Consider the following 20,041-nt stretch of genomic DNA (forward strand, 5'->3'; position numbering starts at 1 on the left):
TTGCTAGAAAAATGGTTGAAAACTAAATTATCGTTGGAAAATATTTTTTTAGTGCTTCATAGTGGAGTGAGCACATAGATTTTCAATATCCAATACTGGGAGCCACCCAAGACCAATTATGAAGCATGAAGAAACAGTCACTCTGACATAAGAGACTTGGGGATTGTGCCAAAGTATGTAAATTCCTATGCAATCACATATGGGGTTAAAATCAATGGTATGGCACTCCCATTTTCAAGGGCTTCTTAGGTTACAGGAGGGGGCTACAGGTGCTTCCTACATTAGGGACACCATTTAACACTTTAAGACTTGTCAACAAGGAGGAGTAAAAGATTAATGAAGCTGATGATACACAGAAAAAAACATTCAATCAATAGATCAGGTGTAGAAAGGGTCTCTAGGCACTGGGGGGAAGGTGGGGGCATTTAGCTCCTGGGCGTTCATGGTTATTTATTGAAAAGCTAGGTCTTGAGGTCCTTCAGGAGCTTGGAGAGTGTTGGTATCTGGCGGAAGTGGAGAGGGAGGGTGTTCTATGCTTCGGCCGCGAGGAAGGAGAAGCAACAGCCTCCTGTTCTGGTCTTTTTGATTCATGGCCCTATCACAGGGAAGAGCTGGGCTTAGTAGAGGGATGTTTGGGGTGCGTGGAGTGAGAGGCGATGGTTTATGCAGGTGGGACCGATGTTGTGGTGGGTTTCGTGAGCATGGGTGAGAAGCTTGAAGGTGATTCACTTCTCGACGGGGAGTCAGTGTAGTGACTGCATGTGTTGGGAGATGTAGCAGTAGGTTGAGGACTAGTCTGGCAGTGGCCTTCTGGATGCTCTGGAGTTTGCTGTGAGGTTCTTGTTGATCCCAGCATAGAGTGCATTGCCGTAGTGCAGTCTACTGCTGATGAGGACGTGGGTGACGATTTTCCTGCATTCAAGGGGATTCCAGTTGAAGGTCTTTCATAGGAGACAGAGGGTGTGGAAACAGGATGAGGTGACGGCATTGATTTGGCTGTCCATTTTGAGTTCAGAGTCCAGGATGATTCCGAGATTGCGTACAGGGTCCGTGGGTGAGGGTGGGTTCCCAAGGTCGGGAGGCCACCATGTGTTGTTCCAGGCATCGGGGTGTGGGCCTAAGATGAGTACTTTGGTTTTTCTGTGTTAAGTTGTAGGCAGCTGTTCTTTATCCAGCTAGCGAATGCTTCCATTAGTTGGAGAGGAATGAGAAAATCCAGTTGAGGGCTTTATTCTGGATTCCTGCGTCGTGGAGTCTACAGGCTAGGGTGCAGTGTAAGACTGTGTTGGAAGCTGCGGAGAGGTCCAGGAGGGTGAGGGCCACAGTATCTCTTCTATCAAGGAGGGAGCGGATGTCGTCTGTCGCGGTGATATGATCGGTTTTGGTGCTGTGGTTCTTCCTGAAACTTGATTGGGAGGAGTCGAGGATGTTGTTTTCATCAATGAAGGAGGTTAGTTAGCTGTTGACAGCATTTTCAATTACTTTCACCAGGGACGGAAGTAAGGAGATTGGCCTAAAGTTTTTGAGGGGGTCGGTCGAGGGTTTTTCCAGGAGAGCTTTAATCTCGGCATGTTTCCAGTCATTGGGGAAGGAGGCAGTTATGAAGGAGCGGTTAATGATTCTTTGTAACTCCTGGGCAGGGGTCTGTGGCTCTGTGGTAGATGTGGTGAGGGCCCCGGTTCCTTGGGGGCTCTGGAGTGGGTGATCTTCATAGTCTTTAGGGTGTCTTCGATGCTGAGGCCGATCCAGATGTCCAGTGTCGGCTGTGTGGTGCAGAGAGTGGTGGGTTCCTCATGGAGGTTGTTGTCGTAGACGTTATCATAGATTGTCTTGATTTTGTGATGGAAGAAGGTGCTGAGTCTGTTGCAGAGGTACTGGGAGGGTAGGGTCTCGGTAGTCTCACAAATGGGTTGGGCAAACTCTTTGATGATGCCGAATAGTTCTTTGCTGTTGTGTGTGTGGGTGGAGATTCTGTCCTGGAGGGCTTTCTTCATTGAGTGTATGATGAGTTTGTGGTGGGTGGTGGTGGCTGCTTTGTAGTTGTCAAGGTCTGCTTAACAATAGGATAGGGGAAGGTTACAAAAAACCCAATTAAAAGGAGGGATGGGGATATGTGACATTGGTATTTCTACAAAATATCGAGTTGTAAGTATTAGGAGGCAGAAAGTCAAAAAAATATTGTGATGCCAAAATAATGTTATGCAGAAATATTGTTGTTAAGTATATGTTTTTTTTCAAATAAGTAATATCAATGTTAAGAATATCATTGTTGACAATCTATTTTTCAATCATAAAGTTTTAACGATTATTGCTTTTTCATGGATTTAATGTGTATTTGTTTAAATGTTAATTTTATGTGTTAGTATTGTTTGGATAATTATTTTCTTAGTTTGTAATTATAAGTGATTTGGAGTTGTTAATTTAGTTACATTTTAGTTGCCAGTTGGTAGGATTGTAGGAGTATACAGTTATGAAGTTAATTAAATATTAATTAAAACACTATTATTATTAATGTATAATTAAATATTTAAGTGATTAATAACTATGTACGTGGTGTAGTAATTATACATTTTAGTTAAATTTTAGATGTGGGCTGGTGGGTTTGTAGGGTTATAGGGTGAAAAGTTAATAAAGTATTAATCAATTAACTATTGATTGCTAATTAATAACAAATTGTGTTATACTTATTGATTTTCATTACATTTTAGGTGTTGGTTGCTAGATTTGTGGGGGTATAGGTGGAAAATTAATTACAAATAATTAAATAAGCATTATTTTAAATTGGAAATTAATTATTATATTGTTTATCAATTTGTTTAATTGGATAATTGTCCTTTTCTTGTTTCTTTATTCTTTATATATATATTTTCCTTTAGGTAATAATGTTTATATTTTGAGTTGTATATGTTTTCTAAATTAATGGGAGTTTTCTAGAATGTAATGTGTTTGAAGTAAAGTAATTTACCTACTGTTGCTTAGAATGGAGTGGGAATTGGAAATCTTAACCCTTTGTTGCCCAACTCTTTCTCTACTGTTGCACAGACTGCAGTCTGAAGAATAAATCTTAACCTTCCAAAGTTCAGCTCTTTAGTGATGGAAAAGAGTTGGCTGTTCAGTTCAATTCATAAGAAAAATAAAGATTGCCTTTGATGACATACTACGAGATTCGATTTGTAAACACTAGTTGTGCTGTGCACTCCACGTATATTTGTTGAACTCTTTTGACCCATGGAGGTTGCCCCTCTTGAAACAGCAGGTGCAGTGGTGGTGCACGCAATGTTTCTTTTCACTTTCTTTATCCAAATGAAGTGGTGATAAGGAGTGAGGTACGGTTGTTGCTTTGGCTCTCTGTTTCATTGTTCTGAAAGTCCAACTCTCTCCCTGCGATTAAACCAACTGGGGTGGGAATAGTAAATTTAAACCCTCCGAAGTCCAACGCTTGCTCTACTGATGCACAGATTGGAGCGGTAATAGTACATTTAAACTATCTGAAGTCCAACGCTTTGCCTACTGTTGCTTAGCCTGGAGTGGGAATAGTCAATCTAACCCCTCCAAAATTCAATACTTTACCAACTGTTGTAAAGAATGGAGTGGGAATGGTAAATCTTACACCTCCGAAGTCCAACGCTTTCCCCACTTTTGCAAAGGCTGAAGGGGATATAGTAAATGTAACCCCTCTGATAAGCTGGACGGGGTGCCATCTAAAGTCCAGGACCATGGTCATACATTCACCTTGCAAACCTCTCAGCTAAGTAACAATGACTTAGACTATTCATGGCTAAATTCTCAAACACTATATACTGATAAGGATTATTTGGAAATTAAAAACCACAAAGTAAACGTGAAAAAAGCCTTATCAGAGGTCTCGGAAAATGAGAACATGGAAGAATTTTCGCATAGCTGCAAAAAAAGGTTAGCACAACAAACAACGTTGCCTCAGAAATGTACAATAAACTATTGCCAGTTTCCTGAGTCCATTGTACATGTTAATTTAGCATTAAATACCTCACCTGAACCAAAGGAAAACGAAAGACAAAATGCCTCAGCAATACACAGAAGATGTAATACAAAGCACAATAAATAAAAGTAGAAGTACTGGAACACCGGGCCCCCACGGAGTCCCGCAAGCCTTTTTCAAACATGATCCAGCATTCTGGAGCTCCACACTAGAGAGCCCCTACTTAGAAGTCGAAACTTTAAACCTTATCCGGAGAGCTGGCAAGGATCCATCTTCACACCAAAATATAAAGGGGGAGAAAGAACATATCCGTCTAACTATAGGCTTATAGCATTGTTGGATGTAGAATCGAAATATCTTGCCTCCCTGATTCTGGAAGATCTGTTTAATTGGTCAAATAAATTCAACTTGATCCCTGCAAACCAAACGGGCTTCAGAAAAGGGATAGGAACAATATCTAACATCTTGTCTATCTCCCTACTTGCAGAGAAATGCAAGAAAAAGAAACAGAATCTGCATCTCTGTTTCATTGATCTTAAAGCTGCTTTTGATAGTGTGGACCGGCAGCTCCTGTGGACCAAACTACGAACATGGAACATCCCAGAAAGAATTCTAAAAGGCCTACTGTTTATTTTACTCTGACACATGGGTAAAAGTTAACTGGGGAACGGATCAAGAGTTTCAAGGAAAATATTTACGAACACAGGCTTGAAGCAGGGATGTGTTTTGGCCCCTCACTTATTTAACCTGTTCATATCAGATCTGTCAGAAAAAATTAAAACAACCAATTCACACTCTCCACATCTTGGTACCTTCCTTCTTTCGCATCTTGCATACACTGATGACATTGTTCTAATCAGTCTAACAAAGCTCGGTTTATCGAGATTATTAAAAAAACTTGTAGAATTCCAGTAAGTAAACTAGAACTTAATACAAAAAAAAACAAAAGCTATGCTGATCAACAACAGGGCTACACAACAATATAACACCTGGTTAGAAGGAAAGTGCATAGAAAATGTAACTAGTTACATATATCTAGAATTTCACATAGATAACAGACTGACCCATTGCAAACATAGGAACTATATGGCTCAATGGGCAAGCGCACTAACTTTTTCCTATAAGTCACATGCAAAGAATTTGGATGGTCCATTATTTAGTCCACTGATATTGGTTTTGACAGCTAAAACTCTCCCAACCCTCACGTACGCCAGTGTGGCCCTCTATGGAAATGATGCAGCTATTCTTAACAACACAAAAACCAGTATGTTTAAAAAGGTCTTTCAGCTTCCTAAGACTGCGTCGCCAGCTCAAGTGCGCTAGGAATTTGGCCTAGTTAATGAAACCGTAGGCTGACTCTACTCTACTCTACTTTGGTATTGGATTAAACAAAACCTGGGTAATTCCATGCTTAATGATGCTCTGTGGTATGAAGTAGAGAATGGGAAGAACTCATCTTACACTGTTCATTTACACAAAGCACTTGAAGCCACATGTACACAGGGTCTGTGGAATAAAAATCTGTCATTTCCAAAATTTAGGGCAGCACTCAATAAAGTTGCTAAACTCCATTCTTTATTATTGGATAAAAACACCCACAGTAAAAGATCTCACTCATGGTCAGTAATAAACAACTACACAGTTCTCAAACCAGCGGCCTACTTAGTTCAGACATTTTCGGTCCACTTAAAGAAAAACTAATGGCGTTATGCTCTGGATCTTATCTCTCTCTTTCAGACCCCACAAGGTGGAATAAAAAAATTACCTCAAAAGAGTGCCGCCTGTGTGGTAATTATAAGGAAGTTCTTAGACATCTGATATGTTCATGTCCAAAACTCCTTCTAGCACGAGTCACGTTGTGAAAATAAAGGCTTCCAGATGAGAGGAATAAGAACTTTCAGGTCTGCTATTATTATAGGACCAGATCCGTCAGACCCGCGGATGAACTGCAAACTGGTTAAGTTTCTTTATAAACACAAACAGGCTCTGAAGCTTAAATCTTTAAGTGAGGGTCAACCCATCGAAGAACAAATGTCTGCCGTAACCCAGTACGCCTGTATGTCAGCTCATTGACTGAATTTACTGCTGAACATACCCAGCTGGAATCACGCATGATCATTGATAGTCGACTGACTGGTAGTAAAATAGGTTGTCTTGAACTTGATTTCGAATTCATATTATTATTGCAATTGTAAAGAAAATTAATAAGTGTAACTGAAACTACGTCAATCAAATCAAAACTTGTACACATAATTGTAATACATAGGGTTTTTTAGGGGGGAGAGAACTTTGATACTTGGGGTTAGGTGCTTTTTATTTTTAGTTGTGCGAAAATAACATTAATGAAGAAAAAAAGTCTTTAAAGTATGTTCTTAATCAATGCTCTGAAGTTACGGTAATGATTTTAATTAAATTTACAGCTAATAAATTAGACCCTTTGCTCTTAGCTCTTGCATACAGCACTTAGACTTCAAGACTCCCTCCCACAGAGGCCATCAGCAGGACCAGGGCAGGTCCGTTTGGAACTGGTCAGCTGGACAGTTGCAGAAATGGCCTCTTGTAGCTTGGTGTGTCCCAATAGCTTGAATAGGAGGTCAGCCCTATGACACTTGGAGCCAATGTTTTTTTCGGGTTAAAATAAGGATAGCAGGTCCAGTCTTTCAGGCTCTTCCCAATTCACAGACATCAGGTCCAGTCATTTTCTGTTTGTCCACAGGATTAGAAAGTATTCTCATGAGTGTACAGGGAATGTCGCACTTACTAGCATTAGTCTGGCGGCAGTGGAAACTCCTGGCTACTCCCTAACCAATGGTGTATAAGTTCCAAGGGGTGACCAAGATGGCTTTTGCAGCATGTTCTGAATGCACTGCTGCAAACAATGTCTCAGTGCCACACTCTACTTTGAATTAAAGCGGCAGAAACTTTCTTCCCCTGAGCAGAGCTTCTGTGACCACCGATATGGTGTGGCCGTTGAAATCATCAACCCCTGCAATCCAGTCACCTTTAAACCAATTCTATGGGCAGCTCCTCTCCTATTGAAATTGGTGCCTGCCTGACTGGGAGAGAAAGAACAGCCCTGCTCAGGTGTCAGCTAACCATTGCCTGTGAATCTTTGAAGTTAATTTTGCACTTTGTTTGGTTCCACATTGGTTTTACATTTCTGCACTAATGAATTGTATTTCTTCCACAATAGGAAGTCGTGGAATCATGTTTGACAGAGACATATTATCATTCATTGAACAAATATGGTATGAAGGTATTCCTTGGAACAAGAATATGATTAATTTTACTTCATGATATTAAAGAGTGCTTTTTCATTGCAGTTATCAACCACTAGTATAAACATCTAAGAAGCTAAGACTAGTTATGGATTGTGTTGTGGCACTACTAGTCTTCCAATTTGTTCCATAAAACGGGTGCTCCACTCGCTCAGTTAAAAAATATCTAAATATCACAGAACTGATGTACACCAATATAGGAGATGTACTACGTAAGTAATAAAACAACTCTCAATTTGTCCAAGAAGAGACTTGTGCACTATAGCACAAACGCAGCAGCATGATGTCTAGCATAGGTCTTCTACTGGAAGCAGTGCTTTGCTTGAGCTTGTGGTTTCAGGTTGGGTCCCAGCACTCAATTTTGTTCCTCAAAAGATTGCTCCAGAGCAAGAGAGAGAAAAACACCAAAGGGGGGAAGAAAGAGGATGAGAAAGATGGAAAAAGGACAGAAGGTCAAAGCAGGGGTGAAAAAGAACCTGCAAGAAAGAGATACAGAGGCAGGGATTGGAAGGTGGTGGATCAAAGAGGTTTGAGATTGAATCAGGACTACACAGCCTTGGTATTCAGCAACCTGACCTTCGATAGTGGCATCCACAAGAAACGTATCCTTTTACAAATTGAGCACTGCCTTTAAGAGTACCATTCAAGTACACAATACTATGCTTAGACATAGCTTAAAACTTTTCAAATAGTGTATGTGTGCTGTAGACTTAAACCTACATGCAATATTTGGATAAATAAAAACATCTCTCCAAGTGAACTCTTGTTACAAAGAAACATCATAATTTAGTGCCGAGTGCTGTCTACAAATGGTAGTAGATTTGACTTTACCTCAAAAACCTTGGGTGGGTGCATGGGGAAGTCCAAGTGCCACCCATGGTATGCTTCCTTGAAGCAAACTGCCTGATTCATCAAGCCGAAATCGGCTCGCAAAGGGCCAGATTCTGAGAATCTGGCTTTTTGCGAGCGCTATTTTTGCATTTGGGATTCATCATCCCAAATGCTAAAATCGGTAATAGCGATTTCGCTATTTTGCGATGAATTACATTTAAGGAATCTCTATTTGAGATTCCTTAAATGCAATTCATCATCCATTTAAAATTTGCGAATTCGCAATTTCGGCCCGCTATTTACCGCAAGGTCAAACCTCGTGGTAAATAGCGAAAACTCAGGAAAATGCTTTTAGAAGCATTTTTCTGAGTTGCATGTTGCACACACACATGTCCTTTGGACATGTGTGTGCGCAACACCTGTTTCAATTTGCATTTAAGGGGTGCTACAGGGTGTCCTTTGGACACCCCTGGCACCCTTTAAATCGCTATCTTATTTGCGATTAGCTAATTGCTAATCGCAAATAAGGAATACTCCCCATTCATTCCTATGGGCCTTTTGGCCCATAGGAATGAATGGGGAGTTATTCCTTATTTGCGATTAGCAATTTGCTAATCGCAAATAAGGAATATGTAGGAATCACATTTTTTTCTGCGATTCCTACATGAATCCCGTTTTGCGAGCCTGTAATAGCGATTCCTTATGAATCGCCATTATAGACTCGCAAAACGGGTCTTTGATAAATCAGGCTGTTAGTGATGTAAAAATAGCACAAAATACTAATTTGAGTAACTTTATCACTAAGTTCATGTTGGAAAAGAAATCCCAATGTTACACTTTGTACTGGTTTATGTCACTTTTCTGACCTGGCAAACCTGGGACAATGTGTTAGTAAATCCACATCGACATGTGCTGCCTTTTCCAAAATTACAGACATGCCTTATGTTGTAGAGGGTTTGCATACAACAATTTACGTTTCCGAAGGTAACATTACAAATGAGTTCTGGAATTTCGGATCCGCAAACACAACATGACATTTTCAAGCAAAAAGTTACATTTGGAATACAAGAACAGAGGCAGAAAAAATATTCATTCATTTGACAACCATACTATTAATACATACTGTGTTGGATGTGTTTCCATTTAAATGTAGGCCACTGTCAAAGAGAGGCGAAGAGTCACCACTACTGTGAGCACTAGGTGAGCCTAAAGCATGGTTAAAAAAGAAGTACATGTGACTTGGAGAGTGCTGTTCAAACAGATTCAAACTTACTTTATAAAACGGCAATAATTGCTAAAAGTAGTGCAAATGCATAATTTAATATTCTAAAACAATCTAGCATTATGCTGCCTTTTCAGTGACATAACTGTGTGAAACACTACTAATACAAAGAAAATACCCATACTATGATATAGTTCATGTACATTTCAATAAAAAATTTGACATTATTTTCTATACCTACTGTAATAATGTAATTTCGATAGTTTTGGTAATTTGGAACACCTCTGCTTTTGCTATTATCTTAAACATGCTTTGTGTTTCCTCAGTCTATTTTTATAGATACATTTCTAAACTTTACTCTCTATGAATTTTTCCAGATAGAAAAAGTTTTCACAACGATTCATGAGTTTCTACATTCTGAAAACAACCTACCTATCCCCTCAAGGCAAACCAGCCTACCACCAACCAATCCATACATGACTCACTACTACCCGACCTTTAGCTAGCCCTGGGAACAAAATAGCTCTGCTAGAATGGAAATCCACCACAAATATCGACTTCAAGAAATGGTGGAAATGTTTATGTGCTACCAGTAGCACAGACAACATTATGTACAAAAAAATCCACCACACAATATATATGTGTGGCCTATGAAACACACTCTATCTATATGTTCAAAACGTGGACCCACCATACCTCCTGAATATCAGTATGACAACCTTGCCTACTCACCTTGCACCTTGTAGCTCTGCCTCCACCACACACCATTGGAACTTACCCCCTTTTCCTTCCCTCCCCCAACTGCACCCCTGTATCTTCTCTCTTCTTATCTCCCCCATCTTTCTCTTTTTTTCTTTTTTGCGCCCTCAGGAATTTCAAAACCATCCCCACATAGGGTGCTTTCGCTTTGCTCTTCTGAATAATTGGGTAGTGCTGCATGGTTCTATCACAATTGCTCTCTCTCCACATTTGCTACTCACAACCCCAAAGTCATCTCTCCTCGTATTATTAACTCTTTCCAGCATACTGTATTTTTTCTGTTTTATTACTGCTTATACACAGAATTGTATGCTGTTCTACACAATACACTGTACTGTTCATATGCTCTCTACTATGTCACGCATATATGCTTCCCAACAAGACTGTTTGAACACAAAAAACGGTTGTGAAAATGAAGCATGATTTTATTCAAATCCCTACATGTAGAAACCACAACTGGTTACTTGGTGGCATCAGATTCAATTAAAAATGTTCTTACACCTCAAAAACACCTGCACTGCAAGTCTTAGAATATCTATTTAACAATCCATATAGCTGCCTGTGTGTAACATGCTCTCTGGCCCAAAATACAAAAAGAGATTTTTCAAAATTCGCTAAAGAATCAGAGAACCAACCTTTCGCAACTGATGATCAAAAGTGTGAACTCAGTTTTAAATATAGTCTACATTTATCAACTGTGCTTGAAACAGTGGGAGAACATTGAGTATTTTAGGCACTGTAGACATTACCAATGGTCTCAGGTTATCAAGGTAGACATTGTGGTAAATCAGTTATCATGTGTTAGAAACACATTGATAGCTCTCAGCCAGTACCAGAACCTCTCAAAAGACACCAAGAACGCCCTACCAAACCACATCAAAGCCAGCGCAAACAACAGTAAAGAATGCTTTGCCATTGTGAAGAAGTACACCAATCCAGCAGACTCCAAGAATGACAACACTCCCTCCCAGAATGTGTGCGATAACCTTGTGAACTTCTTCCATGACAAGATCTTGGCTATCTATGAAAAGTTTGAATGCCAACCCTCACACACACAAAGCCTGATCGCATTCTCACCCACTGGGAACTCTTCACCATGCAAGACACTCTGTCCACCATGAACTCTGTTGCACTCTTGAGCACACTACTCCACTTCAATCTCGGAAGCAAATACAATCAGCCACGAGCTCAAGAAGGTCCTGATCACCTTCATCACTTCGGCCTTCTTCCCTGAAGACTGAAAACACACTGAAGTGAGGCCCCTCCTGAAGAATTCAGCCACCGACCCAGCTGAACTGATGAACTACCGACCCATATCACTGCTCCCCTACCCAGCAAAGGTCCTCGAGAAAACAATCAAGCAGCAACTCACCCAACACCTAGAAGACCACAACCTCCTGGACCACTCCCAATCTGGATTCTGAGTTAACCACATCACTGAGACATCCCTGATCGCAGCCATCAACAACATAGGATCCCTCCTGGATCATGGGGAAAGAGCAGCCTTCCTCCTCCTGGACCTGTCCACCACGTTTGACACAGACTCCCAGCAAATCCTGATCAACACACCCCACTACATTGGGATTCAAGGAAACACCCTCAAATGGATTGCCTCATACCTCACTGACAAAACCCAAAGGATCCATCTCCCACCATTCACCACATCGACCAAAAAGATCATCTGTGCTGTCCTCCAAGTGTCATCCTTCAGCCCAGCCTTCTTGAACACTGAAATGACCTCCCTGGCTGACACTGTCAGATCACATGGACTCAACATCATCTCCTACACTGATGAGACACAGCTCATCCTCTCATTGTCCGAAGATTCCTCCAACACAAAAGCTAATTTCCATAGATAAATGATGAATGTCGCAGACTGGATAAAGGACGACTGTCTTAAACTTAAATTGGAAAAAATGGAAGTCCTTATCTTTGGGAACAACACCTCGCTCTGAAATGACTCATGGCTGCCCATTGAGCTTGTCACACCCCGTGACCCAACATACCACACCTGCAACCTCAGCATCTTCATGGACAGAATGCTGTCCATGAAGAATCAAGTCAACACTGTCTCAGCCGCATGGTTCCACACCCTTCCATTGCTCTGCAAGATCTTCAGCGGAGGACACTCCTTCTTGCACCTAGCAGCAAAGGCTTGGAACAGCCTCCCCCTGCACCTCAGGACCACACCGTCACTCCAGCAATTCAGAAGTGGACTAAAGACCTGGATGTTTGAACAATCAATCCTCCACGCAGAAACAAACAGCTCCAGCATCTCGAGACCCTCACAGGTAATTTGCTGTGATCTATAAAGGTCTGATGAGGCATGCACAAAGGCTAGGAAAGAACCACCACTCTAGTCAGGGTAAGTTAGATGCCCAAAAAGAGAACCTGTGCTAATCCTCTGTCAGCTTGGCACAGAGCAGTCAGGCTATCTACAAAGGCAATGTGTAAAGTATTTGTTCAACAGGAACACACAGTAATACTATGGCTACACCATAAAAATAGAGAATATTTATCCAAGCAAAATGAGACTACAACAGCAAAAATCCACTCAGCTAAAGTTTCAAGATTAAATAAAAAGTAGGGTTTAGAAGTCACTAGAGGTCAAAAGGTTACTTGAGGTCACAGTGCAAATACAAAGTTCAGGATGACTGCGATCGACAGTAGGCCGGCTAAAGGACTCAGATAGGTCCCACTAAAGGAATACTTTAGCTGGAGCAAGATTTGACGCCAAGAGCCTACTACATTGTCATTGAGCCACACAAAGGAGATCTCAAGTTGTCAATGAGCTCAAAGTGAATGCAATGCGTCATTGTTGAGCCATGCAGACTATAGATCCACTGTTGTCAAGCAGCCTCTGTGTCAAAGGGCGATGCAGCAGACTTTATCACACAGTTGTTGCAATGCTTCAGAATTTAATGAAAGCAACTGCAGAACACACTTCTGCGGCCCAGAGCTTGGAGGGGGCACCTCAGGCAAGAGTAGGACCCACAGAAAGCAGATTCCAGCAACACCAGCAGGATTTTAGGGAGCATTTTGTCTCACTGAGACTTCAGAAAACAGGAGGCAAGCCAGCAAGCCCTTGGAAATCACTTGGAGGGAATGCTGAGACCCTCTAGCAGAGTCTGGAACAAAAAGCAACAAGGCAACATGCAGAAGAGCAGTCCATCCAGAAAAGCAGTCCTATTAAGTTCTGTAAGCAACACAGCAGTCCTCCTGACAGATCTAGAAGTGTCAGATTTGTGGGGGCCACAGAGCCAGCACTTACACCCAAAAGAGCCTTTGATGTACTGGGTGGCTTCAAAAGATCTCTCTGAAGTGCACAAAGATCCCTTTCATCTCAGTCCTCTCCGCCAGGCTAAACCTGGGGGGTAAATCAGTGCTTTGTGTGTGGACAGGACACTACCTGTTGAAGTGTAAGTGTCAGCCCTTCCAATTCTCAGAGGTATCTCTGCCCTCTACAAATGCAGTTGTTTTAGTTGAGTGCTCAGAATGCAGATGAACCTCACCTTCCTGTGTTTGCAGCTGTGTAGAGGGAATGCACAAAGTGTAGCTTTCATCTAACCTAGACGTCTTTCGGAGACAGGCTTTTATGCACAAAGATCAGTACGTACAGAGAAATGTCCACTTTCTAAAAGTGTCAGTAAGGGGGATTTATCAACACCATTCCAAACATATGAAACATGAAAACACTACTCCTCTGTGATAGGGAATTACAGCTTTAAAGTGTAATAATGAAATCCCAATGCTGGCCTATGAGAGGGGTGGGCCTCACAGTAGTGAAAAACAAAATATGCTGTTTGTCACTACCAGAACATGCAAAATATGAGTACATGTCCCACCTTTTACTGACATGGCACCTTGCCCTAAGGGTTACTTAGGCTTACATAAAAGGGGAGTTTAAGGTTCAGAAGTTGTTTTAGATGCCAACTCAAAGTGGTAATAAACTGCACACAGAGGCAGTGAAGTGGCAGGTCAGAGACAGGTTTGAAAGGCTACTCCTGTGGGTGGCACAATAAGGGCCGCAGGCCACCAGTAGCATTTGAAGTACAGGCCTTGAGTATATGGCATGCCACTTTACAAGGGACTTACCAGTACAACAAATATGTCAATCAGGTATACACCAAATGCCATCATGTTTAGGGGAGAAGCACATGCACTTTAGCACTGGTTAGCAGTGGTAAAGTGCTCAGAGTCCAAAGCCAAAAAAAAGAATCAGTAAAACGTGGAGGTAAAAGCCAAAAAGTAGGGGGAAAGACCACCTTAAGGAGGACAGGTCTAACACCATGAATAATAAAGATCGCTATCCTGAGACACATAGTCTATTACTACATTAACCTGACAGGAAAAATAAGACAAAAGGGAAGGTCTTCTGATAACCACACACCTGGTACAGTGAGAAGAAGTTTTCATCACATTTTATGGAATTAACGAAGTTATGATAACGGCTCTGTTGGATAAACGTCAAATGCCATGACGACATTTAGGATCAGGAGAAGGTTTGAATCTGAACTATGATCTATGCCGCAGCGTTCATGTTAAAGCATGCGTCACTAAATACGTCTTGAGCACTAAAGTGCTTTTCTCTGACTGCAAGGCCACTCACCCATATCACGTGGAAGAAACAGGACTGGTACCGTGAACCTATTGTTCTTGGTAAGCAGCTCTGTCCTGAGAGCATTCCTGTACTTGTCACACAAATGAACCGAGACAAAACAAACGGCTTAGACGGAGGTTTTGCAGCTCCTCATTTGGCACTAATTACGCTGGCCCTTTACACCAGCGTTAACATACCACAAATTACAGGGGTCAACGGTCATTTGGAATGCAAACACCTGACGTAAATTTTTGTTTTAAGCTCACGCAGGAGTTTGTTCTTGAAGCGATATTAACCTCTCATGCGCAATCAAAGATGGCTACTTCCTCAAAGACGTTATTGTATACGGATGAGCTTTAAGATAAACACATTGGATACCGTGTTTCTTCCAACCGCCTAAATCTCACATTCACAGCCTGTTCCTACATCAGGCAGAATGTGCTGGTTAATAACCTTAGCTGGAGATATAATAACTCTGTGTCTTTAAGCAGGGAGAGTCATGATCAGGTCTGTCAGTCCAACATTATTCATGCGACCTGCTCTGATTTTTATACTTACTATGTCTGAATTGAAGGTATTAGTACAGTTATCATCAGTACAATTTCAATGGTATGTACCATATGGACCAAAAGTTGCACCTACTGTACAAAGAAGTTCTGAGTACCAAACTTGTACACTCTGCTTAACAAACTTGATATAGAAAATTCTAATACAAAAGATGTTAAAAGAAAGAAGGATAATAGAACTGACCAATAGGCAGTTTTACTTTGGTACTGATGTCTAGAAACATCACTATTTGCATGTGCCTCAAAGGATCCCAGAATGTGGTACAGGGAGAGCAACTTTGCCGGAATGAACTCTACAGGTAGAAGGAAAGCGGACACTTCAAAAGTGTAATGGAATATTGGTGTTAAATAGGGCTACACGAGAGGCTCACTCATTGGGGCCAAACACCACTGATACAAGGAAGCAGATTCTACCTGGCTTAAAACTGCACGGAAAAGGTCATCAGCACCCTTATTCTGTAGACTATAACGTTAATGGGTTTACAGCAGGACAGGGGCTCATCACTACTGGGCAATTTCTTTAATCCACCCTATCAGTATAAGTTGTCATTCTGAGTGCTAGGAAAGTAGGCTTGCAGCCTCAGCTTATATAGGCTAAAGCCCAAAGCTATGACCAAGAATCTCATCTAAGTGTTTAATTTTGCTGCTGGGCCACAGAGAAGGAATGCCTATCGAGAAGAAATGCTACAGAAAAAGAAGACAATGGGCAAGGTATTCAGAGAGTCACACTTCTAGTTCAGTGAGATGAAGATATGATTAAGCCAGGGTGGAGTTTGCGGAGTTCCGCGAAGTGCAAAAAAATACTCTGCTGCGCTATGTGGTGCTCCGCTAGATAAAATGCCGTATGCAGTGGTGACTTTCAGTGCCGATTGTTTGTCCGCACTGTGCAATCATCGCGAATAGCAACATGCACAACGCAAGCAGGTGCTCCTTCCTTTCTGCCGCTTGAGTAGTTTTTTACTCGAGCAGTAGATTTATCAACGCGAATAGACAGGTTTTTCAACGCGAGCGGTCGCAAGCCTATGCGACCACTTGCAATGAGAAATCCAACTGCCCGCATTGAGAAATGTCGCTGGGGAGTTGATTTTCCATGCTCGCGCTTGCCAACTTGACGTTGACAATCGTGAAAAAGCTCACCGGAAGGTGGATTCTCCTCACTCGCACGCGCCAATTTGACATTGATGAGAGAGGAAAAAATCACGAGCTCTGCATAACGCAGAGTGTAGAAAACTCTGTGAGAGGAGCGGAGTTCACCGCCAAGGGTTAGATATGATCACATAACATGGGCTTAACAAAGACATGATAATGTCTCTCTTGAATATATTTGTTCTCAACAAAGTGTCCACCATTGCCTGGTCAGATGCTATAACACCTCATGTGAAGCTCTTGGTTGTACTTGGCATTTTAGAGCACAAGCACTTCAGTAGCAGGCATATTGTATGTGTGTTCTTATATAGCGCTCGACTTACCAGAGGGCATCTCGGTGCTTGCCTTGGGAACCCGTCCTGGCTTTTCCCTGTGAGATAACCCGTACTGGGCATCCCCAAGGTGAAAGCCAGGCATCCCGCCGCAGGGGGCCATTGTGGAGATTAAGCAAGCTAATGCCCAGAGTTGCAGAGTGTGAACCCGTGATTAGAGTGGGCACCGAAGCGAGAATTATCGAGTCCGTGGACAATTGGGCTCAAGACCCTGCCGTGTCGGGAATTGAACCCTGGACCCGGGTCTGACCTCTGCTTCAGGGTATGCCTCCTCTAACCAGTGAGCCACACTTCTCCACATTACAGAATGCGCTCTGTATCTCTATGTCAGTTATGGACACCATTCTCAAAAATAAGTGACATGACCTCCCTTTCCTAAAACCTTTGCAAAATACACAAGTTAGGCAAGGATATTACCAAATAGTGCACTTTCTAAATGTATTTGGTACAATGGACTGCATACATGTGAATTTAGTTCAACCAGCAGCCATTGCTCACATCGATTGTAATTGGAAACACGTCTACTTTAACAACCTGCAGCGTATATGAGGTTCCAACTATATTTTTACTAATGTTGTAGCTAAGAACCCTGAAATTACGTATGTTATGGAGGTTTGTAAGAGCACCTTCACCAGATAAGTTATCCTGGCTCTCAGCTATTTTGAGTCTAAACATGCCTAGTGGGACTACTCATAAGCTTCTTGTATAATTCAATTAGTAAGAAGGAGGCTCTTATGTGTACCACCAGGTAGTTCCGTGATTTAGGAGTAATGGAGGAGAAAGCTTGTTTGCCAGATCTGGATTTCTGTATGTATGGGATTTGTGCAAGTAGGAGCCAAACAAGCGGAGGTGTCTGAATGGTTTGTTAAAGCAAATGCGATTGTTCAGGTAAACTTTGCCAATGTTACATACAGGCACATGCATCAAGCGATTTAGGAATCGCAAACGGTGCGAATCGCAAAATTCGGCCGTTTGCGATTCCCAAATCACTATTTGGGATGCATCATCCTAAAAGTGAAGAAATCGCTATTTTTGCGATTTTTTAAAGTGCGATTGCTTTTAAGGAATCGCAATTTTGCGATTCCTTAAAAGCAATGCATGAAACTGAAAAAAATTGCGATTTCGCAATTAGAGAGAAAAAATTACAATCAGGTACATGCATCAATCTCGGCATTTGCGATTCCTTAATTGCGGTTTTTAAGGAATCGCAATTAAGGAATTGCAAATGCCTATGCATTAAGAAATCGCTAAATAAATTGCGATTCCTTAGAATTCCTTAATTGCGATTAGCATTTTGCGAATCGCAATTAAGGAATCCCTTCCCATTCATTCCGATGGGCCTAGAGGCCCATAGGAATGAATGGGAAGACAATCTCAATTTGCGATTCGCAATTAGCTAATCGCAAATTGAGATTGTGATTTCAAGGGTGCAGGGGTGTCCAAAGGACACCCTGTTGCACCCCTGAAATCAAACAATGCACATATGTTGTGTACACACATGCCCTAAGGGCATGTGTGTGCACAACATGAAAGTAAAAAAAATGCACAAAATTGCATATTTTTAACATTTCGCAAAATTACCATGAGGTCCAACCTCATGGTAATTTTTTCTCTCTAATTGCAAAATCGCAATTTTTTTCAGTTTCATGCATTGCTTTTAAGGAATCGCAAAATTGCGATTCCTTAAAAGCGATCGCACTTTAAAAAATCGCAAAAATAGCGATTTCTTCACTTTTAGGATGATGCATCCCAAATAGTGATTTGGGAATCGCAAACGGCCGAATTTTGCGATTCACACCGTTTGCGATTCCAAAATCGTTTGATGCATGTGCCTGCATGAGGTTGGACCTCATGGTAATTTTGCGAAATGTTAAAAATATGCAATTTTGTGCATTTTTTTAACTTTCATGTTGTGCACACACATACCCTTAGGGCATGTGTGTACACAACATATGTGCATTGTTTGATTTCAGGGGTGCAACAGGGTGTCCTTTGGACACCCCTGCACCCTTGAAATCGCAATCTCAATTTGCGATTAGCTAATTGCGAATCGCAAATTGAGATTGTCTTCCCATTCATTCCTATGGGCCTCTAGGCCCATAGAAATGAATGGGAAGGGATTCCTTAATTGCGATTCGCAAAATGCTAATCGCAATTAAGGAATTCAAAGGAATCGCAATTTATTTAGCGATTTCTTAATGCATAGGCATTTGCAATTCCTTAATTGCGATTCCTTAAAAATCGCAATTAAAGAATCGCAAATGCCGAAGTTGATGCATGTACCTGTTAGTTTCTTGAAAGTGAGGTTGAAGAGTTTAAATTGTGCTTGTTTGTGAATGGGGAGCCAATGGAGTGTAATGTGAATGCAGCATGGAAAGTTAAGAATGATTCTGTCTGCCGAGCTCAGAATGTTTGCAGCCTTCTGGTAAGTTTGTTGTTGATCCCAACTTAGAGAGTGTTCTCACAATCCAACTTCCTTGTGACAAGGGTCTGTGTGACAGATTCTTGGTGCTCATTGGGAACCATTTGAAAGTCTTCCTCAGCATCTCTAGGGTATGGAAGCATGAGGTGTGGACAGCATTGACTTGGGAGGTCATATATAGTTTGCTGTTGATGAGGATCCGGAGGTTCTTGGCATGGGTGCTGGGGGGGTAGGGGGTGTTGATAGGTGTTGGTCCTAGCTCTGTTTTCCAATAAGTGGATTTCATACAGTGATGTGATCTTCCAGAATATCACAATTTTGGTTTTGTTGGTAATTACCTTTAGGCAGTTGGTCTTCATCCAGTGGGAGATTTCAGTCATGGAGACATCATACATGACCTGGGTACTGGGCGTCTTGTCTTGAGGGAGAGAATGAGTTGTGTGTCATTGGCATAGCAGAGGAATTTGATATTGGGTGAGCGGATGATGCTGGCTAGAGAGATCATGTATGCATTGAAGAGGGTCAGGTTCAGGATGGATCTTTGCAGAACTCTACAGATGAGGCTGCAGGTGTCCAAAGTGTTCTGTCAGGCTCACTGATTGGGTCCTTTCAGTCAGGAAGGAGCGGATCCATCAGAATGTGTGTCCTTGGATTCTGATGTCATTTAGATATTGGATACTCCTATCTTTTGCGACTCCACAATCAACCACCTGTTTGATGGTGGGAATTTTGGAGATGGACTATCTCTTTGTAAGTTTACATTTTCAACTGTAATTCATATCATATTAGAATTAGACAGTAGGTGTCAAATGTTATAAAATCAATTTACTTGCATCTAAAATCAAACTGTACATGCCTGTTGCAGAACAAGGTGTGAACATTAAGATTTGTTTATTTTTATAGATAGAAATAGTTTTCATAGTGTAC

General features: G+C 41.5%; 1 protein-coding gene across 1 annotated transcript in view; it reads right to left on the bottom strand.

Moving 5' to 3' along the window:
- Positions 1 to 20,041, bottom strand: part of SNTG2 (syntrophin gamma 2) — a 1,272,125-nt gene that overhangs the window by 680,311 nt on the left and 571,773 nt on the right. The window contains exon 9 of the mRNA XM_086925639.1: positions 9,191 to 9,263. Within this exon, the coding sequence (XP_086781765.1) occupies positions 9,191 to 9,263 (73 nt within the window). The remainder of the gene's footprint in view (positions 1 to 9,190; positions 9,264 to 20,041) is intronic.

Source organism: Lissotriton vulgaris, chromosome 6 (assembly GCF_964263255.1).
Source record: "Lissotriton vulgaris chromosome 6, aLisVul1.2, whole genome shotgun sequence".
NCBI lineage: Eukaryota > Metazoa > Chordata > Amphibia > Caudata > Salamandridae > Lissotriton > Lissotriton vulgaris.